The sequence below is a fragment of the Temnothorax nylanderi genome, unplaced genomic scaffold (genome assembly GCF_030848795.1).
Source record: "Temnothorax nylanderi isolate EJ_2023f unplaced genomic scaffold, tnyl_v1.0 TNYL_tig0124_pilon, whole genome shotgun sequence".
Taxonomy (NCBI): Eukaryota; Metazoa; Arthropoda; class Insecta; order Hymenoptera; family Formicidae; genus Temnothorax; species Temnothorax nylanderi.
In genome coordinates, this window is record NW_027249186.1 from 2,251 (window position 1) to 29,321 (window position 27,071).

At 37.2% G+C, this 27,071-nt stretch overlaps 2 protein-coding genes across 24 annotated transcripts in view; one reads left to right on the forward strand and one right to left on the reverse strand.

Moving 5' to 3' along the window:
• The first annotated feature begins 870 nt into the window (after positions 1-870).
• On the forward strand, positions 871-11,922 carry LOC139776609 (xanthine dehydrogenase/oxidase-like). 3 transcript variants are annotated; one of them, XM_071713388.1, is made up of 19 exons: positions 871-1,061; positions 2,263-2,553; positions 2,824-2,879; positions 3,238-3,418; positions 3,658-3,789; positions 4,031-4,187; positions 5,005-5,215; positions 5,497-6,023; positions 6,107-6,404; positions 6,756-7,271; positions 7,476-7,659; positions 7,799-8,095; positions 8,480-8,918; positions 9,162-9,290; positions 9,404-9,534; positions 10,127-10,385; positions 10,513-10,609; positions 10,925-11,035; positions 11,592-11,922. In XM_071713388.1, exons 2-19 carry the CDS (start codon positions 2,537-2,539, stop codon positions 11,657-11,659), a joined length of 3,810 nt encoding a protein of 1,269 aa, XP_071569489.1. In that variant the 5' UTR covers positions 871-1,061; positions 2,263-2,536; the 3' UTR covers positions 11,660-11,922. The 3 variants fall into 3 exon arrangements, with proteins under 3 accessions (XP_071569489.1, XP_071569490.1, XP_071569488.1); XM_071713389.1 differs by having other exon boundaries at positions 2,321-2,553; XM_071713387.1 differs by lacking the exon at positions 871-1,061 and having other exon boundaries at positions 1,645-2,553.
• Positions 10,382-27,071, reverse strand: part of Lap (phosphatidylinositol-binding clathrin assembly protein lap) — a 35,468-nt gene continuing 18,778 nt past the window's right edge. For 3 of the 21 annotated variants that reach the window (XM_071713391.1, XM_071713393.1, XM_071713396.1), the window contains 12 exons: positions 26,968-27,009; positions 26,383-26,477; positions 24,412-24,583; positions 24,077-24,190; positions 23,863-24,004; positions 23,633-23,722; positions 22,263-23,042; positions 21,264-21,384; positions 20,948-21,056; positions 20,405-20,476; positions 19,233-19,505; positions 10,382-18,301 (listed from right to left, as the gene is read on the reverse strand). In XM_071713391.1, the coding sequence (XP_071569492.1) occupies positions 19,242-19,505; positions 20,405-20,476; positions 20,948-21,056; positions 21,264-21,384; positions 22,263-23,042; positions 23,633-23,722; positions 23,863-24,004; positions 24,077-24,190; positions 24,412-24,583; positions 26,383-26,477; positions 26,968-27,009 (2,001 nt within the window). In that variant the 3' untranslated portion in view covers positions 10,382-18,301; positions 19,233-19,241. The remainder of the gene's footprint in view (positions 18,302-19,232; positions 19,506-20,404; positions 20,477-20,947; positions 21,057-21,263; positions 21,385-22,262; positions 23,043-23,632; positions 23,723-23,862; positions 24,005-24,076; positions 24,191-24,411; positions 24,584-26,382; positions 26,478-26,967; positions 27,010-27,071) is intronic. The other 18 variants (XM_071713392.1, XM_071713398.1, XM_071713395.1 and 15 more) reach the window with 17 other exon arrangements.

A 27,071-nucleotide genomic window follows, 5' to 3' on the forward strand; every position in this document is an offset into this window, starting at 1 on the left:
CATCTTTTAAAAAAATTGAATGGCCACTTTTGAATAATGCATTTCTACAATATTTAATTATTTCTTCTTGAATATTCTTCATGTATCTCTGTTTTAAGCTCAAAATATTTATATTTTTATTCATTTATTTCTTCTTTTTACGGAACAGAATCACAATTAAATTTACTCATAAAAGATATAGTATAATACTTATAATACTTGAAGTGCGAAGTTTTTCGAATTTTTCGGGAAATAATTGATCGAATTTTAAAGAATTGTATATAAAACAGGGGTAGAATTTCCTGGGGAGTGCTATAAACAGTATAGTTTTTCGTTGCCGATTTTTTTGGAAATTGGTTACGAAATTTTTCCAATTTTTTAGGAAATAATTGAGTGAATCTCAAAGAATTGTATACGACGGAATTGAACTTATAGCATTTTAGAGAGAGAGAGAGAGAGAGAGAGAGAGAGAGAGAGAGAGAGAGAGAGAGAGAGAGAGAGAGAGAGAGAGAGAGAGACTATTTGCGTGTTTTATTACACATGTCCTCCGGGGCGAAGCCCGGGTAACTAGCTAGTAATACTTATAATACTTGATACACATATATATATACATATATATTAGTAAATTTGAAAATAATTATCTCTCAAAGAAAGTATATTAGAAGTATTCTTATAAAGTATTCTTTAACGTATACTTTTTTTTATTTACTTGTTCATAATAAAAGTATACTTACAATAGAGATACATGGAAAATGTTCAAAAAGAAAACATCTAGTAATAGAGATGTTGGCTGGATTCGGGGAGCGCGCTATTAGCTCTATTTGCTTATTCTATCCTTGTTTTACACCTGATGAGCGATAAAGATAGAACGATGCAATAGCGCTAATAGCGCGCTCCCCGAACTCAGCCGTAGACGTAACACTATTCAAAAATGAATGAAAAAAGGAGAAGGAGAAAGGAAACATTACGAAAACTCTGAACGAGCGAATGAACTCCGCTCGCTCAGTTCACCAAGCACTATCAACGGAGAAGGACTTTAGTAAAACTCGAAACCTGTTTGGAGGGAGTCCATCGTATACACGGTGAGATCAATTGAAAAATAAACCATTTAAAGAAAGTACTGTTATTTTATTACATATACCCGCGCCTTAAGCTCGTATTGGTTTCTAATTGAAGTTATAGTTAAGTTATAATTTTGTTCATTTATTTAGAATAAACTTCAATGTCTCGTTTTCGCACACACAAAACACTATTATTATTAACATGCAAAGGATTTTACTTAATGTTCAAAATAATTTGAAGAGAATTATATGTATAACTTTATATATATACTTTATATATATATATATATATGTCTTCTCAATTTTATAATTTTTAGCATAAATATAAATATCCCAGGTAGCACATATATTAGTTTCATATACGTTTTTTGAACGTATACATAGTTTCACAACCATAAAGAACCATTAAGAAACGTTTGAACAAAAATGTTTTTGAAACCATGATTTAAGAAACGTATTTTTTACGTTTCTACAGTTAACAAAAATACCTAGATTTGTTAAATTTTTTCTTTCAAAATTATATATATATATAATAGCTTTAATAGCCTTTTTTGAAACATTTAAATTTATATTGCACAAAATAACATGCACATATATCCACTTATTTATTTAAATTAATTTTGTCCTACCGGTCTTAATCTATTTGTCATCGGAAAAATCTGAGCTTAGAAAACTTTCAACAGTTGCAAAATAAATGTTCTGCTGAACGTGGCCATTGAAAGAACATTTATACGTGTGTTCCGTTTTGAAGAACTTCCTGAACTGGTGAACATCAGTAATGCAATTAAGTTAGAGTGAGACAAGTATATTTTGTTTCACTTTAACTTATTGCACGAATGTGCACCAGTTCAGGAATTTCTTCGAAAAAGAATGTCATAGATGGTATATGCATAAAGCTTCTAGAATATTCTCACGCATGTCTCAAAGACGTCATAAACACATACAAAAGACGTGAAAAATAGGAATTTTAAATGTCTTTATCTAAAATGTCTTTATCATTAAAACAAAACGTTTCTATAATAGTTTTTTAAACGTTATTTTATCGGAAAAGAAACGTTCCATCGAACGTTTTTCGAATGGACATTTTTACTCACGAGAAACGTTTTTAGAAATCGGTTATAAAACGTTTCGGAAAAACGCTTATAAAACATTTCTGAAACGTGTATGTGCTACCTGGGTTGTCTCCTTATTATATTAAAGTATATGTTATGTATATTGATAGGGAAATATAACTGACGCAGTGGGTTTACGTATGCAACTAAACAGTTTATTCCAATCAGATTACAAAACTTGCGACGCTCGAACAGTATGTATCTCGTGTGGCGACTCACTCGAGACTGACTATGTGACAAGGTTACAGGCGTCAACAGCGTCAACAGATAGTAGTTACTTCGCGTCTCTAACATATATACCCTATAAGAACGAGTAGCACTCTTTGAACGGAAATAGTGAGTCGTAATCCTACTACATCGCATCGACACGATTGCCCAGTGAAAATGCAAACAGAAATAGTGTAAGTTTATTTTTTAAGAATTTATGATGTGCGGAAACTATGACAACGTAGTTACGATAAGTGACCAGAGTAAAATTTCATTATAAATTTAGATTCCTCTAACTTTGATTTATTTCAACACAAAAATCCTAAAGTACATTTCTTACCTATTTGTTTGTATTATATCATCCAGTATAAAACTGGATGGAAAAAATTCTTAGGAAATTTATCTGTCCTTCTTCAGTCGATAATGTCAAAAAGATACCCAATCTAATTGTAAGTTGTATTTAGTTCCAAATATAGACAAAACTGTGTTAACTTTACGATCAATGGAGTACCGCATACCGGTAAGTACTCTTCATATACAATTTATCAATTGAATTATAATTAAAAAATGAGAAATTTTTCATAATACAAAATACAAAAGCGAAATAATTTATTAGATTACGATAAAACAAAAATTCCAGAAGTCAAACATTTTATATAAAAATCTAATTATAATCTTAGAAACTATTAGAATTTATCAACCACAACAAAAACCATCACATTCAGTCATAAGGAATTTATATTATGACAGAAATTATGATATTTGACTAAAAACTATAATTATAATGGCGAGTTCTAGAAATAAAAGATAACGATACGAATGTTATATGGAGAGAGTTATAACTTCTATGTCAACTTTTTATGATTGTAAAATTCTAGTATCAGGATGCATACCGAGTGGCACGTCACTCAACGTTTACATCCGCGATTATGCGAAACTGCGTGGCACAAAGGCGATGTGCCACGAGGGTGGCTGCGGCGTCTGTATTGTGGCTGTGGAAATCAAGGGCAAGACAATGGCCGTGAATTCCTGCCTTGTACCGATACTGATCTGCGACGGGTATGCGAGTATTAACAGAAAAATTGCATAGTAAATAGTTAAATTTCATTTTTAAGAGAGCAAGAAGTATTCGGGTTATGGCGTTAAGGAACTATCATCTTTGACATCAGAAATTGCACTTCAATGCGTTAAACTCTTTTATATTCTATCTCGTCTTTTAAAATCCTTCCGAATTTATCGAGTTCATGCTAATACTTTAATTAATGTTTGATATATCTGTGTTTCAAATAATGCTCCAGATGGGCCATTTGCACGATCGAGAGTTTAGGTAACAGGCGAGACGGTTATCATACGATTCAAGTTACGCTTGCTAACAAAAACGGCTCGCAATGCGGATATTGCTCCCCCGGCATGGTGATGAATTTATATAGGTATGCATTTTTTTCGACAAAGCAATTAATTCATGAAGAAATAATGTAAAATTTGGAACGTATTTAATCTTCTCTCAACAAATTAAAATCTTCTTGGAATTCTTGGCATTATAATATAGAATTACACACAACGTGTGACTATGATATTTGACTGAAGTAAAGATATTATAAAGAGAGTCACGTTCGAACTCAAAAGCGGGTATAAAATTGTGTTAATGCATATGTTATTTATAACTTGCAGTCTCATTCATGACAAAAAGTTGTCTATGCAGCAAATCGAAAACTCGTTCGGTGGCAACATTTGTCGATGTACTGGGTATCGACCGATTTTAGACGCGTTCAAAAGTTTTGCCACCGATGCACCTGCGTCAATGGTGAAGAATATTCGCGACATTGAGGTGATCGTGCGACAAATTTTAACTTTATTGCAAAAATTTTATTATACCGTGACTTTTCATCTTAGAACTTATACTTACATTCCCAGAGAAAGAATTTTATTTCGCTGCTGTAATAATTATTACTATTCAATTGATACTCTATATATAAAAATTCTTTTCTTTTTTATTATTTACATTCTGTTGTAAGTAGGGGAGACCGGGGCTAAACCGCCAACGGGGTTGAACCGCCAAATCAAATATCTCGGAACCTGTATATTGTACGAACTCGCTATTAACATTGTAAACGCTGCTTATGGTACCCATGTGACCCCCCCCCCCCCCAACGGAGTTTCGGCAGGTTACTTGCCGTGTTATGATTTTTACGGAGGCAAACGTGTTTTCGTGGTAAAAAGTGAAATTTTCTGCACGTGGAAATTTTGTAATATCTGCAATAATATTTGCTCTCCAAATCTCGAGGTACGTGATTATAAATGCATGCTGATTATAAAGAGTAATGCATGCTAAACACGAATCCAGTGTAGATATTTAATATTTCATGGGCAATCAAACCTGAAACTGATTTATTCCGGGGGAGTGGCGGTTCAACCCCGGCATTTTTGAGATTTCAATTTTTCCACCGTTGTCGTTTTTGCTCTATACCGGTTAAACAAAGCAACATAGATAAAAATTTCCTATATAAATTTTGTAGCTAAAGGTTCACTCTTTACAGTGGTATACCACATTTAACTAAAATTATTTATTTTCTTGTTAAAAATCGGCACCGAAAAAAACTGGCGGTTTAGCCCCGGTCTCCCCTATAATAAAATATATTTCGCAGGAGTTGTACAAGATCAAAGCCTGTCCGAAGTATGGAATTCCATGTATCGATACTTGCTGCGATGAGCAACTTTCCCATGAAGACACAACGTTGGATATAAAGTTAGCAGACTCGGAATTTTTCAAAGTTTACTCGATCCGTGATCTATTCGCAATATTTCGACAGAAACCGAATGCTACTTATATTTTAAATGGGGGAAACACTGCACACGGTAATTTTCCATAATCTTCCATTTAGACGATATATATAGGCACTAACTGATACAACAAGTTTATACAAAGTCTTCATAGTAATCATTCTTTATCTATTTGGGTAGACTTAATAATACAATTGTTCCAAATATTTCAATGTTATTTTTAGCAATTATACGTACATTACAAAGCACTATTGATGCTAAATTCTACCATTTTTCAAAAGTTTAGATAAATATAAATACCTTCTTTTTAATACTTTAGGAAGCACAACTCTAACAATAAAAATCTTATTTTTCAGGTGTTTATCGCACAAACAAAAAAGATCTCTACATCGATATAAACGATATCCCAGACTTGCGTGATATTCAGAAAACCAATCAGTACTTAGTCCTAGGCGGAAATACAACTCTTACCATGGTGATAGAGACCTTCCAGAAGTACTCATTCGAAGACAGATTTAAATATTTACGTCAACTGGCTCAGCACGTAGACCTGATCGCAAATGTGCCGGTGCGAAACATCGGCAGCATCGCCGGCAACTTGATGATCAAGCACGCGCACAATGAATTTCCCTCCGATGTGTTTTTGATATTAGAGACTGTCGGTACTCAAGTACATGTCCTCGAATCACCCGCTCGCAAGCAGAGTGTGACATTGTTGGAGTTTCTGAAACTCGACATGTTCCACAAGATCATCTATAGCGTGGTCTTGCCACCGCTATCCGACGAGTACGAATACAGATCCTACAAGATAATGCCTACAGCTCAGAACGCTCACGCTCACGTCAATGCTGGTTTTCTCTTCAAGTTCGGCGCTGGAGGCATCGTAAGGAAATTTGTTTAGATTTGTATATATTATTATATTATTGGGACAATTTGTTAAATATATGTACAATATTTCGTGAGAAGGTGCTGGAGAGGCCCAACATTATCTATGGAGGCATCAATAAGCATTTCTTGCACGCGACGAACACGGAGCTAATGTTGATAGGTAAATCGATCCTAAACAATCAGGTGCTAAAGTCCGCTTTGAAGACGTTGCATGATGAACTGCATCCGGACCATGTGCTGCCGTCCTATTCGCCGGAATTTCGTACAACTATTGCCGAAGGATTATTTTATAAGTTTGTGTTGAGCATCAAACCAGAGATTGTAAATCCCAGATTTTGTAGCGGTGGTTTCGTGTTACAGCGAGGTCTCTCTTCAGGTACATATTAAGTACACGTACATACACCGGCATATTTTTGAAAATATATATGTTTATCCTTTAAGTATCTTACGTGTTTGAAGATAATAATTTATTTTCTTTATTTTAATCTCCTACGTGTAACACGACTGAAAAGTTCGACTTATATTAATGTCGTTTAGGCTCGAGCGAGCCTTAAAGTCTTGAAATATTTAAACAAAAATCTCGCTGTTAATTTTGTAAAATAATCTTGATAGTAAAGAAATAGAAAGCTATAGATTCGTTGAAAGTAGAGTAACCTACTTTGAAAAACTCGTAAAATATTTTAATTGATTATTCTAATTGCGCACGAAAAAAACATGGACATTCTAGGTACGCAAGACTACGACACGAATGCGACATTGTGGCCGATAAATGAGCCCAGAACGAAATTAGATGCTATAAAACAGACATCGGGCGAGGCTCAATATTGCAATGATCTGCCTCCATATCCTAGGGAGGTGTTTTGCTCTTTCGTGGTCACGAAATGCGGTAGCGGCAAAATTGACAGTATAGATGCGAGCAAAGCGCTTAGCATGGAGGGTGTAGTGGCGTTCTTCAGCGCCAAGGACATACCGGGAAAGAATCTGTTCATTTCGGCCGCCAGCAAGTTGACGTTCTTGCAGGAAGACGAGTTGCTTTTCGCCGAAGAGGATATTCTGTATACTGGTCAGCCAGTAGGCGTGATCGTCGCGAAAACACATAATTTGGCGAACGAGGCCGCAAAATTGGTGGAAATTAAATATAGCGGATCTCAAACGAAGCCAGTAATAAGTATCGAGGATGCACTTGCCACGCAAGACGACGCTAGAATTATGCAGAGTGTCAACATTCCAGCGAAAAAGAAAGGTAGAAATTGATAAAGAACGAAATTTGATTTAAGTTATCTTTTCGATTACAATTATCAGGAAGAAGACAGAAGCAATTGGAGAAGAAAAATGAGATAAGCAAACTTACGAAATTGTACAAGTGACTGTTATTATTTATAAGATATAAGAAGAAATAATATATTAAAGTATGGGGATCGTTTCCCACTATTATATATATTTACAGGAGGAAATACTAAACAAGTGATAAAGGGCGTCTTTCAATGCGGCAGCCAATATCACTATACCATGGAGACTCAATCCTGCGTATGCGTTCCTGTGGAGGACGGTATGGACGTCTATCCATCATCGCAATGGTTGGACATCACTCAAATATCGATCGCGAATTGTCTCAATGTTAAGAATAATAGGTAACTCATTAATCTCTTAACTATATCAAGTATAATTATATGACAGTCCAATGGTAATAACGTAATTTATACGAGTTATACCGTCCTACATCTTAAAAATTAAATTAGCACTATAATCGCATAAATTTAATTTTTTTAGTATCAATGTGTACATAAGACGACTTGGCGGTGCATACGGATCGAAAATCTCGCGCAACACGCAAATCTCGTGTGCTTGCGCACTGGTATGTCACAAACTGAATCGTCCAGCGCGATTCATCATGATGATAGAGAGCAATATGCAATCGATTGGCAAGAGATACTCCACGCGTCAAGAATATGAGATCGGAGTGGACGATGACGGAGTTATCCAGTATCTTAACTCGAAACATTGGGGCAATTGCGGTTCCAGTTTCAACGAACCACAAGCTGCCACGGTGGTTTCCTACATGCAAGGGTATCGACAATACAGCATAATAGTACAAACAAAATATAAACAATTTATGACGATAATATGTAATATTTATATTTATCTACTGAATTTTGCCCAATATTTTAAAATTAAATGGAAAATGTTTCAAGTACAGAAAGATATTGAAATAAGTTAGATATACTATTTATTAAATTTTCATCCGAATTTTGCACCAAATTCAACAAAAGAAAAAAATATTATGATAATATTAATTCAAATAAAATAACATTAATTAAACGATGTAAAATAATGTCCTAGAATTGCTTTAATTAAATTTAGAGATACTCTGTCGCGATTAAACTTTGATTTTTAATTAATTATTTAATTAATTAATTTAACTCGCAGTCGATTTTGATTTTTGATTATTAGTAGCTGTTATGCGACCGATAGTTGGACATTCAACGGATTCGAGGTGCGAACCGATATACCGTCAAACACGTTCTGTCGAGGACCATCAGCCACGGAAGCAGTGGCCATGATTGAAAATATAATGGAGCACATTGCGAGAGTGACGAAAAAGGATCCGGTACAGGTCAGATTGTCGAATATGAACGATATGGATAAGGCCGCATTAGAAACCATGGTAAAGGATTTGTCGAAATCGGCCGATTACGAGAAACGGAAGAGGGCCGTTGGGACATTCAACAACGAGAATCGTTGGAAGAAAAAGGGAATCGCTATGGTGGTGATGAGGTATCCGATGTTATATATAGGGCAATTCCACGCGATGGTGTCGGTCTGCGCTCGCGACGGTTCGGTTTGCGTGACGCATGGCGGAATCGAAGTCGGACAAGGTATAAATACCAAGGTACGAAAATGCAATTACTTATCCAAGCAAGTTCTTTCATTCTCTTCATCCAATCGATAAACTAATAGACAAAGGAAAATTGAGATTTCCAGATTTTTGTATGTCCCTTTCTATTCTGAATATGTATTCTGTTTTGAAAATAGATTAATTATTTGACAGATTCATGTAGACTGGAAGGAATTCAATTTAACATAAATAAGTCGCTTCATATTTCTAGCTATTTAAAAACAGTTCTTGTACTAGATCGCTCAAATAGCAGCTCACACACTGGGGATCGATCTCGAATTAATCTCCATTAAACAAGCTAATAATTTAGCAACACCCAACAACTCGACTACAGGAGGGAACATTACTACGGAGACCTGCGGATATGTAAGAATTCAATTCAATTCGTCCCTGACATTATGGAAAACGACGTGATATATATACAACGTCAAATTTATAATGACTATTGCATTATTCAAATATCGCAATATTTATTCTAGGCAACGATCCAAGCTTGCGAAGAGATTCTGAAGAGACTCGAGCCGATAAGAAAAGAAATGAATAATCCGAGCTGGAAGGATCTCGTCTTCACGGCGTACCAAAAGGACGTTGATTTATGCGCACGTTATATGTAAATATCATTAAGTCATATTTGACATATCGCTAATATATTATTATGTCACGCAAACCGTCATACACAATGCGGTCCATAAGTTTCGAGACAAAAATCATATAAAATAAAGTCGAATCAACTGCAGACGATTACAAAAGGATGCAAGGATTGAAAACGAGAACAGAGCAGCATGTCGATTATAGAAAGAGCCTACTTTAAATAAAAAAATATTTAAAATATTTTTCTGTTCTTTATTTTATATGATTTTTGTTTCAAAACTCATGGACCGCACTATGTAAAGCATTTCGACATCTTTCCAAAGATATTGTATTTTTATTCTGAAAAAACTGTTATTTTATTCTGTTGTTTTATTTATATATTTCATTTTATCACTTCATGTTTTATTTGTAATAAGTGGTAGATTGCGAAAAATGCAATTTAAAAAATCTGTTCGCATTCCTCCTTCCATGATTAAAATTAAGCGTATTTATGTGTTTTCGGATTTCGATAAAAATCGGATAAATAAATCAATTTAAATTTTATATTTATAAGACAAAACAGACAATACGCGCAAATCATTAATTATTATATATTACACTTACCTTGGCAGGATGGCGGCCGCACAGAACGATACAATCAAGCCTTACGGCATTTACGGTGTCACTATTGCCGAAGTGGAGATCGATGTGTTAACCGGCCAGCATATTATCAGGAGAGTCGATTTGATGGAAGACGCTGGTGTAAGCTTGAATCCGAAGGTCGACGTCGGTCAGGTGGAGGGAGCTTTCGTGATGGGAATAGGATACTGGACTTCTGAGGATCTGGTGTACGATCCTAAAACAGGAGTATTAACGAATGACAGAACCTGGGTAGATACGTTATTTTTATTGAATTTCGTTAAAGCTAATATCGCCAAGACGCAACTGGCCCGATTCATCGAAATTGTCCTAGGAATACATAAATTAAATTATCTAAAGTATTTTATTTTTCTCGTAGAATTATAAACCGCCAGGAGCGAAGGATATTCCTGAAGATTTCCGCGTATCCTTACTCAAGAATTCGGCCAACACAGTCGGTATCTTTGGTTCAAAAGGTGAGATCGGAAACTTTATAAATCGTTTCATTCTATTCTTCTATACTTACTATCAAAAATAAAATTTAAATGTTTTATATGTTTACATACAATTAAAAAACATTTACGAATCTTTTTGCAAGAACTTTTAAATTTATAAAAATTGAATAGGTTTACAGTTTACATTTCTCTAGTTTATAATTTAATTTAAATTCGGTTGAAAAAATTGAAAGGAATTTAGTAAAAATACAAAAGAATCCGTCTAGCAGATATTAAGAGATGTCAAATTTGAAAGGATTAAAGGCTCGATTAATTGTGAACATTTCATCTTTGCAGCAACCGGTGAACCACCGCTTTGTATGAGTTACGTGATTCTGATCGCGATCCGCAATGCGTTAAACTCCGCTAGGGCGGAGGCAGGGAATACGGATGAATGGTATCGATTGGGTAAGTTCTAAGCAAAAATATAAATGTGCTAAGTATACTTGACAATATATAACACGAATCACCTAATTTTGTGAATCTGGATTAACTTGTACAGATCTCGCAACAAGTGCGAATCTTTTAATCGTTATTGTATTTTAAGCAACACTAAAAAAAGAGTTGTTTTACTTTCTCCATTTTTATTCTTTCTTTCTTTTTCTCTCTTTAAAACCTGACGAGAGAGACAACATATTTAGAGGAAATAATTGTCAGATTTTGCAATCCAATTCTTTTTTAATATTCTTTTAAAAACATATAAAGCCTGAACACGATTGATATTAGTTACTCGAAGTCGGGCGAACATTTAACGAACATTCTAACTTTATTACAAACCGTTGTTTGTAATAAAAAAAGTTAAAAATGTGTTATTCCAGAACACATACATAAAATTAGGTGACTCAGAGATTCTTTATAATTTCCTTGCTTGTAAATTAATATGTGAATGAAAATTTTCCTATAAAATATTATTATAAATTATAATTTATAATGTATATTCATTTACGATGTGTAATTTTTGCAGATGGACCATGTACCACCGAACGTATACTTCTAAGCAGTTTAACTAACACGAATGACATGGTGCTTTGAGAGCAAAAGTAAGATTAATTCGCAAATAGATAGATGCTTAAAATAATCCTGCACTTATTCGCTCTTTGATCGTTTCCTAATTGGAATAAATGTAGAGTCCTAACGACAAGACAATTTATCTACGTTTCGTCGATACAAAAGATTTTCAGGGTAATAATGGGACCATGATAGTTCGATCAGTTAACAGGCTCTTAACACATAACTAAGGCACAACTTCCGTTTTATGGTAAATAATTTCAATAAATATTCTCTATTAAACGCCATTGATGTGCTACATAGTAAATATTACAACATATCTGTAGTGTGTAATTGGCATTAATGATAATATAATATAAAGTATGTCGTAAATAATAATCGTAAATAATAATTCAATATAAGTATATTACCTCTCTCGAGAGAATCTACAGCAACGATTATTACAATTATATACGCAGACATCAAACGTTAAACACGTCGACATCGTTTGCATTATTTGCACTTGAGGGTGGATGAGGAAGGGTGTAAAAAAGAAACGGAACGAAACGAGATTATGGCATGCTAGAGATTTGATTCGCAAAATTAATTAACGTATAACGTGCACCGAACCGTGCTTGCCGCGAAATGGAGAAAAAACGCTTTCTGGAATGTGTTCTTTCCGCGGCGCCGGGCGGCGTCTCAACTCACGCCACCGGCCACGCCATTCTCAAGAATCTCAAGACGTCCCGTTCACTCGGCAAAACCTTATTTATGCTATTCACGTTGCGCTTCACGCGAGTAAAAAAACATGCCAAACTTAACTGAACGCGCGGCCTTAATAATTAAAAACTCTCGGAGCGCGCGTATAACGATTACACCGGATTTCAAGCATAAGTAGCGAATATTGAAAACCGATGTAATCTGGGACAGAGTTACAATGCTGCAACGTGTGGAAATACGTGACGCATTACTCTCATTGCGTTTCCCTAAGCACGAATAAAGACGGAGATCATTCTCAGGCGATTATGCAGCATCGATACCTGAATTTTCCGAGATTAGATCGGTTTTTCTCCCCGATAAATAAGCTCCGCGAAGCGAGAGCCTGCACTTGTCGTCTTGTCGATATTTATCCGCGATATTTGCCATCCGCGATCCGCCGTTCCCATCGACAACATGCCACGTAGGGATGAGTAAGCGGAATAAAAGACTCGATTCAAGCTGAACCCTGAACCCCCCAAAACGCCCGGAAGCATAACCGTCTCTCTTTTCGTATATACCTCTCTAATCCAATAACGTCGCGAACTACCTTGAACGTCGGTCGATCGGGTACACTATAGAAAGTAGAGCGGTCCCTTTTTTTTTTTCGTTATTGTTTGAACGCAGAATAATGATATTTCGCGCTTGCCCTTGATCATCGCCAAGCACGCGTTTGCATGGTCGAACGTGAAAGCAGACGACTACAGTCGTCCAACTCGGACGAGACAATAGCGAGACAATAGCGAGACAAATGCCTCGATGCGTCTCCGCGGACAATGCCACAGAAACATTTTTTTTCTCTAGTCCACTTGTAGGACAATTATAATGTCACAAAAAATTAATATTGCGTGCATTGGGGATAATACTATAACGAATAACAAAGCCGCAGTGATTGCGTCTCTGTTGGTACTCGATTTTTACGGAATCATGGGATGCCATTTCAGACTATGAATTTGAAACAAATATGAATTTAGAATGTTTCTCTAGACTTAACAAGTAGATTTGAAAGATTTTTATTCTCTAAACCCAGAATCTAATTAAATTTTCTTTTCTGTTATAATTGAAGATTAAAAACTAAGATTTCGTTATTTATTCTCTTCTTTCCGTTCCTTCGAGAATTAATTTATGAAAAAAAAAAGATATCGATCAATTTCGCGACTGATACATTGTCATTGAAATAATCATGATTTTCCTTAATTTGCTTTTCTCAATCTGTGGTTGAAAAGACGTCTCATGATTCTGAAAACTATACGAAATGTATACGTATATAATTTATTCCAAAAAGTAAATAATATAACAAATTTTGAATTATGCTATTAATCGCTAATTTATCGTTAATTTATATTAATTAAACTATCTGATTAATTAAACTATCAATTACATTTAGTCTCAGTCTCGTCCAAATCGCGACTTTAACCGCCATTCGATTACGCTTCGCATACTGCACACACGCACTGCATAAATTTTCAGTGTGTGTATACAGCACACATGCCATATATATATATATAATCTTCTTTGCACTATCTACGAATCTCTACATATATTCTTTCGTTTCATTTTTTTTTCCCTATTACAGCGGACTATGCTGATTTGTGTTCATATCTTATAAAGCTACACGCCGCCAAAGAGATACTCTGACACCACGATCGCGGTTCACGGTTTCCTTTCATTCCTTCATCTCCCTCGACATTTGTACAACGAGAAGGCATTGTCGGTTCGTCATTGCGCGCTCACACGATCCCAGATCGTTCTGCCCTGTTATCAAAATCATATTAACGGCGGTACAAACGCCGCTACTAATAATCGGCGCTATGAGTAACGACCGACAATAATAATATCACGCTCTATACGCACACGTATATCGCGTGATATCGTTACATTGTAAATGATTTTCCGCTTCGACGACGAACGTTCGCATTCGTCTCGTTTCTGTCAAACGTTTTACGTTTCGACACGCCAGCCACTCAATTTACAGCGTAAATAGAGAGATCCGGGTAATAGTTTTCTACTTACAATTACTCAAAATTACAATCAAATGTTCTAAAAGCTTGATAATTTTCTCAAAAAAGTACAATAAAAGTACAATGAAAAGGAAAAAGAGTGAGAAAGAGAGAGAGAGAGAGAGAGAGAGAGAGAGAGAGAGAGAGAGAGAGAGAGAGAAAGAAAGGAGAAAGAACAACGCATGTAACGAATTTGGTAACTTGTATATTACATTACAGAAGATTGTGCGCGAATTGTGTATTTATAAAATAAATATAAATGTATATATGACTTTACAGATAATTTTCGAAACACTTGATCGATGTTGCAAATCATCGCATACGCGTGTGTCTCGAAATAATAATTCTCGCGTTCTGAATCAAAATCACTATCGCTTCATGATTGATGACCTTTCTCTCTCCCTCTCTCTCCTCCGCTCTCTTTATATATATATATATATATATATATATATATGAACATGCAAGAGCATAAATGGAATTATGTTAAAACTAAATAACAGTAAAGCCCTTTCTCCGTAACTCTGAACTCTCTCCTCTCTCTCTTTCGGTCTCTTTCTCCAAGGAGAAAACGAGAAGCGCGACAAGCCGTTCTTGGAGCAACAACAAGGCATCTCTATTAGATTGCAATGAAAAAAAATACGATGTGGTGTCGATTTTTCACTTTCTCTATCTCTCGTTCCCGGGATACTAGCTGGTCGGTCCGGTCGGCCTTCTTACTTTCGCTAAATAATCCCTTCCATAAATATTAATAATATACAGTGTGTATCCTTACGCGGCCGGGAGGCTTTACCTAAACTATACGGGCCGGTAAGAAGTTGCGACAAGAATATCTTCCTAGTTTACAGCGAAAGAGATAGAATACAGTTGGATTATCTCGTCTCACACCTTCCTATAATACGATAATAATATATACGTAATATTGTCCTGTTGGGCTCGGCCGCCGGTAGCTTTAAGCGCAATGTCGATTGAATAGAAAAAAATAAAAATAAAAAGGAGAATGATCGAGAGCAATATCGTATGAAATTAAACGCGAAAGAGATATTTGAATGTGATTCTAATTTGATATGCGAATGACCGTACGAGGTGAGCGAGGAAAATCATGCATTTTTCAGATATAAAATAGTAAATTAAATTTGCTTATAGAACCAACGTGCATTGAAGTCGGAATGCATATATTTTCTTGACATGTATCGATTCTACTACTTTTAGAAAATGGAAATCTTCTAGACATATAGTGTCAAAATTGCAAACGCAAATTCTTCTTACTCAATAAATAATAATTAGTAATAATATATTAATAACATTTATCAATAATGTTATCTTCTAATATTATTTAATAATATTGATTTTAAGATTAATATTAATCACGTCGACTTGCGTCATCGTTCTAGATCTACCGGCGGCCTTTGAAGAACTCGCGCGATCTCTGCGGTCGAAGCTCGACTCGTAGCTACCGATTTTACATAGACTAACAACTAACTGTCCCCACAGCGGCCGGTTACGCTCAGAGAAGAGATCCTATACGTTCATATTATATTATACAAAAATACGTCCCGACTACGCGAAGTGTGAAATCAATCGAGAGAGCGAACGAACGAAAAACGGAAATGTACATCGATGAAGGAAGGGAAGCGATTCGTTGATATCAAGCCCGAGGATATATCTGGCCGCTTCCTCCGCCTCGCATCTACATCTGCATCCGCCCGAGTGACGCTATTAACTTTTTTTCCACTTTAGACAAACCCACTTTACAGAAATATATTCGTTCCCTTCAACCACTCGGAAAACTTTCCACTCAATTATCCTATCAATATGTATACATCTATTTATACTCATCGATATACGTACGCGCTGGCGGAACTGAAGATATCGAGATGAAGAGAATGAAAATGGTTAATACCGTATACTCTTAAAAAACCTGCTAAGAGCGATAGAAAACATTAATAAATCATGATTCATATAAAAACTCAGTATCTACAATTTTAGCTACAGTCTCTCGAGGGGCCGATTCCGCCAATGTTGACTAGCGTTGATCAGAGTTAACTAGATCTTTCTTCGCTATTTATATTAGCAAAGATATCGCGATCTAGAAAAAAAAATCGAAAAACATGGCATTAAGTCGACATTGGAAAAATCGGCCTTCTCTCTCATGTGAGACGTAGCATTAAAAAGAATAAATAGGAAAAACTGAACGGGAAAGAAAACGCAGACAATACTAAAGGCGAGAGCATATACACGCGATAATCCACGACCGATAAGCACTATCCGGTGATGTGTGCGAGATCCAAACGAAAATATCGCTCTATTAAGAAAATTGAAAATCGTCTACCATACAATTTGGTCAATCGCTCGTGAGAATCGTGATCTCGTTGCAATCTTTTACAACGGTCGACTAGCACTGCGCACGCTGTGTACACTATCGTCGCTACATGGATTCTAATTTCCCCTTGCCCTCCCCCTTTCCTCTCGTCAGCCGCAGTCCAGATCTAAATTCGAGCAACCGCGGATTAAATAATCGATCGGTTATCGGTTATAATATATACGCTATATAACGATAAAGTTTCATCTTCTGGTTACAACGACATTTATAATTTGACGGGAATCGAGGATGTACCGATAAAATCCCAAAACGGAACGCCCGCAACAGGATATTGACTGCATCGATAGTACCGTGCTTGAATCACGCAGATTCACGTTATATTCGTAATTGTGTTGCGTCAGCGTTCTGGCCTTAACTCGTTTAACATACTTCGTTATCTATCTAATTAAGATATCCACGAACAGTATACAGATAAAGAACATTTAATGAGTCCACCTATTCGTTTCATTGTTCTCCCTATATATATATATGTATATATATATATTTATATTGTGTGTGTGATATTTTATCGTATATCTTTATCGCATTTAATATTTAATACTTCGACGAAAGAATTGCCTTGAAACTCTCTCTCTCTCTCTCTCTCTCTCTCTCTTTCTCTCTCTCCCTCGCATCATCCCGAAACCACATATCCGTACATTCACAGAACAATATATATATTATATTACAAATAAGAGGATATGCCCGATGCGAATTTCTATTTCGATTTTTTTCAATCTTGCGCCTAACCGGCTTCTTTAACGTTTAACGCGGACATTGGTATGTGCAATCGTCAGCTACGTGTATAATCTAACGCGAATACGTTTAGAACCATTACGAACCAATATCTTCATCACCAATATCATCATATTCGATAACGCGCTCTTAACCGACTTCACTATCGATATACTACCGATATACAATCTTTCTCTCCCCAACGTAGAAACTAAGCCGTACCTAAATATCGCTACATAATTACGGAAATCTCTCATCGAACTTAGAAAATGCATCTTTGACAATAGGCTTACTCGACGTATCAACGAAGAAAAACTGCTCAGCGCGGCACACGGCGCAATACTATCACAGTTAATCCTCACCAGGAAAATTCAGCATGTTCGTGTCATTCTAAACGCAATTCGCATCCGAACAACTTTCATCTAAGCTACATAATTATGTCCGGCTACGGACTTCAAGGCAGAGAAAAGCGCCTTGTCTACGCGCGGTTCCCGCGAGCATTGATCGAAGTTAATTCAGACTCAATTTGTCCCTTTTTACATTAAAAAAAGTAGACAGATATTCACTTAAACAATATTTAACTTTTGCCAATGCTCGCGAGAAGGACGCTATATCGGAATAACACATGTTGCATACTCGGCGAGCATATTACAGGAAGTATGATACAATTTGCCGATCCTATTCATAGTGAGACGATTCGAGTGACAATCAATGATCCAAGATTGATTGGGCCTAACAGAAAAAAGCAGGACACATTAGCTTGGTTTCTTTTCATTCTAGGCATATTACACGGTATTTACAAAATATCGCTCCGTCTTCTTAATTCCATTTGGAATCCTGGAACAATCATTTATAGTCTGCTTTAGTAAAATGGAATGTTACGTCTATCAAAAAATTTTATTTAACTTAATAATAACTTAATCTACTTTTCTAACTACAATCGATATTTACATGATTATCGAGACGATTAATCTTGGAATTGCGTACTTTTTGCGAGTAGCATCGATCAGATTGATGATAATGCTGCGTAATGATAGAGAAAAGGTGAACGTGTGCATTATTAGTAACGCGGAGGGACCAGGTTTCATTCATTGTAAAATCCATTTTAGACAATCTATAATTTGAGATAGAATTGGACATAATTCTATGTATAATTTAATATATAACGAACATTTACTCAAAATTAAAATTATATAACTTATAATTTGGAAAACGTAATATTATGCATATAATTACAAGACTTTAATAAAGTTCGACGCATAACTTAAAGACGAAATTTCGTCCCAAATTATAGATTATCTTTAAGATTAACAATTTGGAAATCTCAAAGTTGAATGTTACACAAGACACCTATTATTAATCACAAATATATGAGTCACAAAGATTATTGAACATTAATCCCCCGGTATCAGAGCAACGCCCATTCAAACTGTTCGAAAAGAAATATGAAGATTACTTGTACAAAAGATGCAATAAAATAAATCAAAATTTAAGAAATAAGATAGACAATTATACAAAATTACAGCAGCGGATCCAAATTTCGCCTAAACAGAGTTTAATAAGATCATACATGAAATCATTCCCGATAAAATATAAGGAAGGAAAATTCAGTTTCAATACGAGAATATTATCCGTCATAACATTGCGGATTGTCGCGTTATCCTTAGTCGGCACGCGTTCTTATCACAGATCGTTCTATTATTACGCTCCGAGATCCTCAGCAACGACACGACGCGTAGAATGGCGTAGAATAAGTGAAGGTAGGTACCTAATCCCTTCACAGAGCGCCAAAGGGATCGAGTTGGACAGCATTGCCTTGTGGCTGAGCTGCTGCAGCGGGTTGAGGTTGAGGATGCTGCTGTTGTAAATTAGGACCAGCCATCATGGGATTCGCGCCGGGCATGGCCATCATGGGCGCAGCTCCTCCCGCAACCATCATACCGCCACCGGCGGCGGAAGCACCTGGGATAGTACACATCATCGGCCTCATACCCTGCATACCCTGCATACCCTGCATGCCCATCGGCATACCTTGCATACCCTACAGACACCAGAGAGCGAGAGAAATGAGACCTATGTACAAAAGGAAGCATGTGCCTGCGAAACTTAACGTCTTCCTTAACGTCAAAATTACACTGAGATTGATCATTATTTTTACATTATTTAAACAATTAAAATTTAAGGCTGGAAAAAAGAAAAATACACTTAGAGCTTCTTATTCTATCTTATAGAAAGCAACATAGCAACATAGCAACCGCATTAATTTTTATAAGATCGCATATGTTGCCACAAATATATGTATTCTATAAGATAAGATAAATATTATAAATACATTTTTTTCAAATAAGACCAGTTCTTTCCTCAATTCGTTTTATATTTGCGACGTTTTTCTCGCAGAAAATATAGTATAGCTTAATAATTAATAATATATTCTAATATATCTGTACATCGGTGTAATATTTATACACGAGCGCGCTTTATGTAATCCTAAAACTTATCTACATTGTCTACATTATAGATTAACACCTCAAGCAAATTACAGCCAAGTACGCAGGGAGATAAATCTAAAAATTAATCTATAGAAATATAAATAACTGCGACAAACATGTTGTATTGTCTACTACATTCTTGAAACGTGCGCTAAGAGTATGTATATCGATGCATAAGCACATAATGCGAGGAAACGGAACGAGACGTCGAGTCAGACCGTCATCTCCCGACGATTCGCTGCTTCGCCTAGTGAAACTAAGACCGTTATGCGATTTGTACAACGATTGTCATTATTGACAGAGTGAGTTAGTGACAATTCGTGTTATCACACGCTATTCTTGTACAGAGACTCGTGATCCGGAGAGGTGAGATGAGTTTGGCGCTTTATTGTGTTAAACAACTCGTTCACTGCGTGTGTGAAACAAAAACGCTCGTGATCATGGGACTTACCATCATCGCGGGCTGCGAGGGAAAACCTATAGTCGTGGTGGTCGTAGGTAGCAATTGCGTCATTCCCTGGCCCTGCAACACAGCCGATAACATGCCATATGCCGTGCATGCAAAACACACTCACCTAAACGGTGCTAATTGACGAGAAAATTGTCGTTACGGTATTACGAAGAGAGCGGAAGAGTCCCACGGCGGACGAGATGGCTTAACGGTAAACTTACATCTTAACATGTTTAGCTGAAGGTACGAGAATGCTACACACTTAGCAGATCGCTAACAAACTAAAATAATTTACTAGTCCGCGTAGAATTCCTACGTGATAGAATTAAAACAATACCGTAAGGAACAAACGGGGTCAATGATCTACGGGGTTCTAAGTGTGAGAATAACAGAGTTCTATCGAGAATGAAGAAGCGGTTGTCCTTTGAAAATGATGCGTCGAAAACAGTATGTGTGTGTATGTATGTGTGACTTTGTGTATTGACAATCAGAAAACATGCTGAAAATACCTTACGGCAATAAAATTGAAAAGGAAAAGCTCACCATGGGCCGATATCCGGCACCCGTAGTAGCTGCCATTGGCTGCGGTGACCATCCGCCGGCCGAACCGCCTGTTTTTGCAGCATTTTTCGGTGAGTTCCACTGCATTCCTCTGCAAAGGAAAAATACTCGTCAATTCATCGTCACATGTTGCATAAGCGCAGTTTTGATACGTCTTTATATTACGCCACTATGAATTATTTATAAATCTATTATTATCATCCTTATAAATATATTCATTTTAGAAAGATTTACGCAACTGGATTTACATAATGTTCAAAATGGAATCGCTCATGAATAAAAATATGATCACGCTTACTTGACTTGCTGCTGCGCGCTCTTATTGATGGTTAAATTTTGCGCAAGGCTGGCTAGACTGCTGTCCAAATCTCCGGTCAGGACCTTGCCGGTGTTGGCTGCACCGACCGGTTGCCCCGCGGCTGAAATAATATTAAATTCAAGATACTCGTAGACGTACTGGCACCACACTGTCAAAACTCCTAAGCAACATCTACGTTAAGCATAGACCCGAATATGAAATGGAGATTTAAAGCAAGTCGTGAAGTTTGTGAAAATTTACAAATTTACAGAATTAAGCATAATCGCCAAGCAACGAATTTTCTGATTAAAAAAAAAATAATGCTCAAGGGATTTAATCTCAAAGGACCGTTATCCAAAACGTTATTCCAAAATCTCTATAACAGCGTGCAGAAATTCTCTGAATAGAATAACGCGGAATTATGTATTAGTCACTGTACAATTAGTCATGAACATGCAGATAGATTGTAAGCAAGTTGAATTACAAATTATGCGTGAGAAAGAAATAACGATTAGAGGTTATCGCGTTTTATGAGTACACTCGAGTAAAGTGATGTCTATCTGAAGAGATGTCTGAATCATCTATTTTTCTCCATGATTTTTGCGATATCTAGAATGTTGTATATAACACAGGCGTGCTTATCTACTCGTGAAAACGCTGAAATTAATCAAAATTATCTAACACTATCACGTGCCTGAGTATAAATATTTAATGCAGCTTGCTGATCGAGCGACATACATAAATCGAAAAAGCAATTCCTGAACAATACAAAAGTCCAAAAGACATCTTATTGTTAGGTAGATACCTAAAGAATGTCCTTTAAAAATTGATGTTTCCTAAATATCTTATAGACTTTTACGTTATTTAGGATGCAATATCGCGACGCAACCAGGTCAAAAGAGAAAAAAAGAGAAATAAAGAAACTTGAACTCGATGGGGGGAAACAGCTAGTGCGAATCTCATGCGATCAACGTGAATTAGTTTAGGCATTCCCGTCACCTGACATCGGCTGCTTTGCCGGCGAACCGTACCCCGCGGGGACTTGGGCTTGGGTAGGGATACCGTAGCCGACGATCGGCGCACCGGTCATCATGGGTTGCCCGGTCGCGGGATCGTTCATACCGAACATACCGGCGCCCGCCGCCGCTGCCGGCGGCATTTGTTGTTGCAGCGGCTGTTGTTGCGCGGCCACCGCAGCTTGCTGCTGCTGCACCATGGGCGCCGGCCGCGACGGAGACCCACCCAGTGCCATGCGGATACTGTCGTTGAGATCGTCGAAGGCGCTCTTGCCAGCAGAGGAGGCCGGGGCCGCTGCCGCCGCTGGCCTACCATGTGACGCTCCGTGGGACGGAGACAGTGCACGCGGTGCGGCACCGTTCGCGGCGGCAACAGCGGTCGCAGGTGGCGGTGGTCTAGGTGGCGGCGTAGCCGTGGACGATGCCTTCCCGGCGGCAGAAGGTGCCGCCGACGCCACCACCTCGGCCGCCGCAGCATCCCCGTCGCCGCCGTTCGCGGGGGTCCTCAGCATCGCGGCGGCGGCGGCGGCGGACCCGTCACCCCCGAAGAGATCCGCTTGACCGGCACTGAAAAGGTCTCCGGCTGACGCCGTCCCCGTTTGCGCTGCCTGCGCCGATTCACCGCCAACAACACCGCCGGCATTCTGATCGAAGAGCCCGAAAGCGCCCGCGTTCGTCACCTGTTGCCCACCAGTGGTACCGAGGGACGGGAAATCGGACATGAAGGGATTAGGTACGGACGCGGCCGTTCCTGGGGCACCAGCTTGCGCAGAAAGTGATCAAGGTGCATAAGTTAGCTTCCTTCTTGTTTGCGTCCGGACGAGGTGACAATGTAAAATTGTTGTCTCGCAATTGTTATACCGTCACCCGTTAATACGTTAGTTAAAGAGAAAAAAAAGGAACATTCGAATGCAATGTTAACGCAATGTAGCGCTCGGTTGCATTTCTTTATAATATCGCGTGTCAACGTTGCACCCGGAGAACCAGCGTTTATGCTCAAATATTACAATACGAAAAGAAAAAAATGCAAGAATAAATTATCATCACTATTATTATAGTAAAAATGTTTTTGTAGAGCTGTAAACGCTGCTTCATTCAGTGGATCTTTGCTCATAGCGTTAAACGGCACGCGTATGATTGCTCAGGCGCTGATTACTAACAATAAGTATCTAAAATGTAAGATGTATGATGCAAAAGTATCATAAAAATGACCGCAAAAGTTCTACGATAGAAAGAGGAAGAGAGATATACACAAGACGGCAGAAAAAGAAAACGAAGGTGCACGGAATTTCTCAATCGCGTGAATGCGCTCGTAATTCCCGCTTATGTCTACTTCGCTAGTGAAGCACTTACTGGATTGTTGATCTTGATTTCCGAATACGGAGGAAAAACTATTATCTGTAACAAAGTTATTATTTGCCGGTGGCGCAGTTGACGCGAAACCTAAAAGAAAAAAAGAAAATGGAAAATGAAAAGAAAATGAGAAAATAAAAGGGGGATAAAAAAATATCATAAACAAGCGCGGTGACGGAAGAAGCAGCGATGATCACTGAGACTATATCGACTTAAGTGCTTGTGCTCACCAGTACCGTTGGTCATCCACATGTTGTTCTGCATCTGAGCGGCGGGCTGCGCGGTACCTGCGGCCGGTTGCGCCCCAAACATGTTCGCGAACGGATTGCCTGCCAGCTGCAGCAGATCGTCCGACGCCTTCTGGGAAGATTGCTGTTACAATAACATGAATTAAATCTCCCACTTTGAATGGGGGATCGCATCTCTCATCAAAAATAGACGTACCTGGTTGTCGGCTGATGTTGCGCCGAACAAGTCCACTATCGGTTGGTTAGCGTTATTGGTCGGCGAACTGAGGAAGGGATTCGTGCTAGTACTTGACGGCGATTGTACTTTTGCCTGCAATACATACATCGGGGATTAATATAGCGCTTATTTGCAGGGGATCGCAATGGAAGAAAAAATTGAAATGAAAGGAATATCTTGAGATATCTAAAACTTAAATAGAAAATTAATATGTTATAATTGCCGTGTCAAGCTGCTCCACCGATCGAAGCTTTGTTTCTCATCTATCAATTCAGATATCATAATAATTAGCAACACTGTACGAGCTGTGGTACCTTGTATTGATTCATGGCGGCTTCCTCTTCCGCGAGAGCTTGCTGTCGCAACGCCTCGTCGATGTGGCCGTTCCCGGTTTGCTCGAGCCGCGCATTGCTGGCTGCTGTTCCGAATGCGGTACTGGTGGAAGACAGGGCGGACACTCCCGACTTTACATTGGTTCTATGGCTGCTTTTGGGCGATGATAATAGGATGTTGTGGTGTCGATGGATGGAGAAAAGAGGACGGACAAGAAGAATACGGAAGGTCCGTTTCAGCGAGTTCGTAAAATGTGGCGAGAGAGAGAGAAAGGAGCGTAAAGGAAAATTGATAATTGAAAACAAAGGAGAAGAGACAAACAAAAAAACAAAAAACAAACGGTGTAGTACGTATAGATGTAACAATGCGTAGAAATGCATAGTGTGCATTACCACTCGCACGCTCGCATGCATCCTCTCTTTTTCGCACATACACACACATACACACACACACACACACACACTCACACACATACACTCTTTCTCTTTCTTCTTTTTCACACGCTCTTGCTTTTCTTTTACAACTTTTTTACTATATTTCCTAATGTACATATGCATTTACAGGTGTTCTACATTTTGTAGTGAAACATAGCATCAAGCTTGTGTACTCAATCAAATTATATTACATAGTACACATTGATTTGAAGATTGTTCATTTTTCAATAGCATACTATGAGTATGGTGTTGAATTCGCTACACGTTAATAAGCGATTTTATACAGATAAATATATGTGCATTAAAATGTTACATAGTTTTTACATAATATTCTTACTATTTTAGGATATTTTAACACCGATTATGTACTTCGATGAGTTAAACATTTATTACAAATAATAAATATTATAAATAATAAATGTCATTTTGTCCAACAAATTTCACTAGCCACATCAATTATGATATATTCCATAATTATCAAGTTTTAGGCCATAAAGGTAAATCGTCAATATTGTTAATTGCAATTGACAATTTATCATAGCATGCTCAATATCCACTATAATCAATAGACTATAGGGAAATACGTCAATTATCTAAATTCATTATTGTAAATTCATGCAGTGTACACGAGCGATAAATTAAATAGCGTAATAATTACAATTATATATTTTCAGTAAGAAATACACACATATACATAAAAATTGAGTACCAAATTTAGGAGCATAGCATGGATACCTAAAATAGGTCAGGATACAAACGTAAATTGAATATTCTATAACTAAATATTAAAAATATCGGAGAAAATTAACCTCGTATCCAGGGGATACCATCTCGACAAATTTTACAAGTTGGATAACTATTCAAAAAGAGAATATAGCTTTTCAAAGATAGTGCTTAAGATTACTATCTTCCAAAACCTTCTGTGATATTTGCTTAAGAAAAGAAAAAAATGGCGATACTTAGTAGTTTTATGAATATAAAATGATCAATGGTCAACTTATAGTACTCGAAATAAACGAACGCAATCCTGTGTCATAATTCTTACATGTGCATGTGCGATAAACGTAATGTTTAAATATTCATAGCTTAAGAAGCTTGTAAAGATGTGTAGAAGAACGTGTTTTTGATCATCGGATATGAAAGAACAATGAGACGAAAACGATGGACTCTGGAGAAGTATATATAGAGTTCCTACAATAAGAGTTAGGACACCGTTATAGCTTTGTCTCACTCCCACTAACTTCTTGGCTGAAGCATATGGCGACCATGATAGCTTTGTCTCACTCCTACTTACAGCTTGTCTCACTCTCACTAACTTGGCTGAAACATATGGCGGGACCAATCAAAAATCGTCACCACATTGGCTTAACTCTTATTATAGGAACTCTAAGTATATAGAGAGGGAGAAGTATCATATCGATTTCAATAGCATTCAACATAGGACGTTTAAAATTATCCCTACATCCGATTGTTATGTGAGACTTAAATGAGTCGAATAAATGGAAAAAGTCGGCATACCTTGCTGACTGCGTTGGCGTATTCGCGGCAGATCCTTTCTTTCCTTCCAGGGAAGCGAGATGTTGCTCTAAGGCATCCAATAAACTGCTTGGTGCCTAAAAAATCAGTTTGTCCATTATTTATAGAGCGCTATTAAAGTTTTTCAGTGAGGTGCAAGGTAAAATTTAGCTGTGCATTTGGTCTAGAAGAGATTTCTCTCTGCTAAAATGCATGCATTTATTATAGGAGAATTTGTCAGCTTTATCTTTTTTTTTATGCGCACATGTGCATAATAAAGAAATTAGTAGTATAATCAGCTAACGAAATCTCCCAGAATAAATATCGCCAAATATCTATGCTGCTCTATACTAGGCCACACTAACTCTACCTCATTAAGATAATCATAGATGTTATTACCTGTCAGTAATGTAAGAGGAAGAAACAAATAAAAATGTTACATTATCGGTTAAATATTAATTTTTTTTTCACTCATTGTTAATAGTTCCTCAAAATGGTAACCGATAGTTAAATAGAGACAATTGAACCCTTATCATAGACAGTATAGCGAGATAGCGAGATAATAAATAATACTTTGAGTGCGCATACCTTTGTCAGATCTGGTATGTCTCCTTTATCGATGCCAACATTCTGTAAAGAAAAAAATAGGTTCAGTAACTATCCTTAATCCTTTGGATTTGCTGTCTTCATAT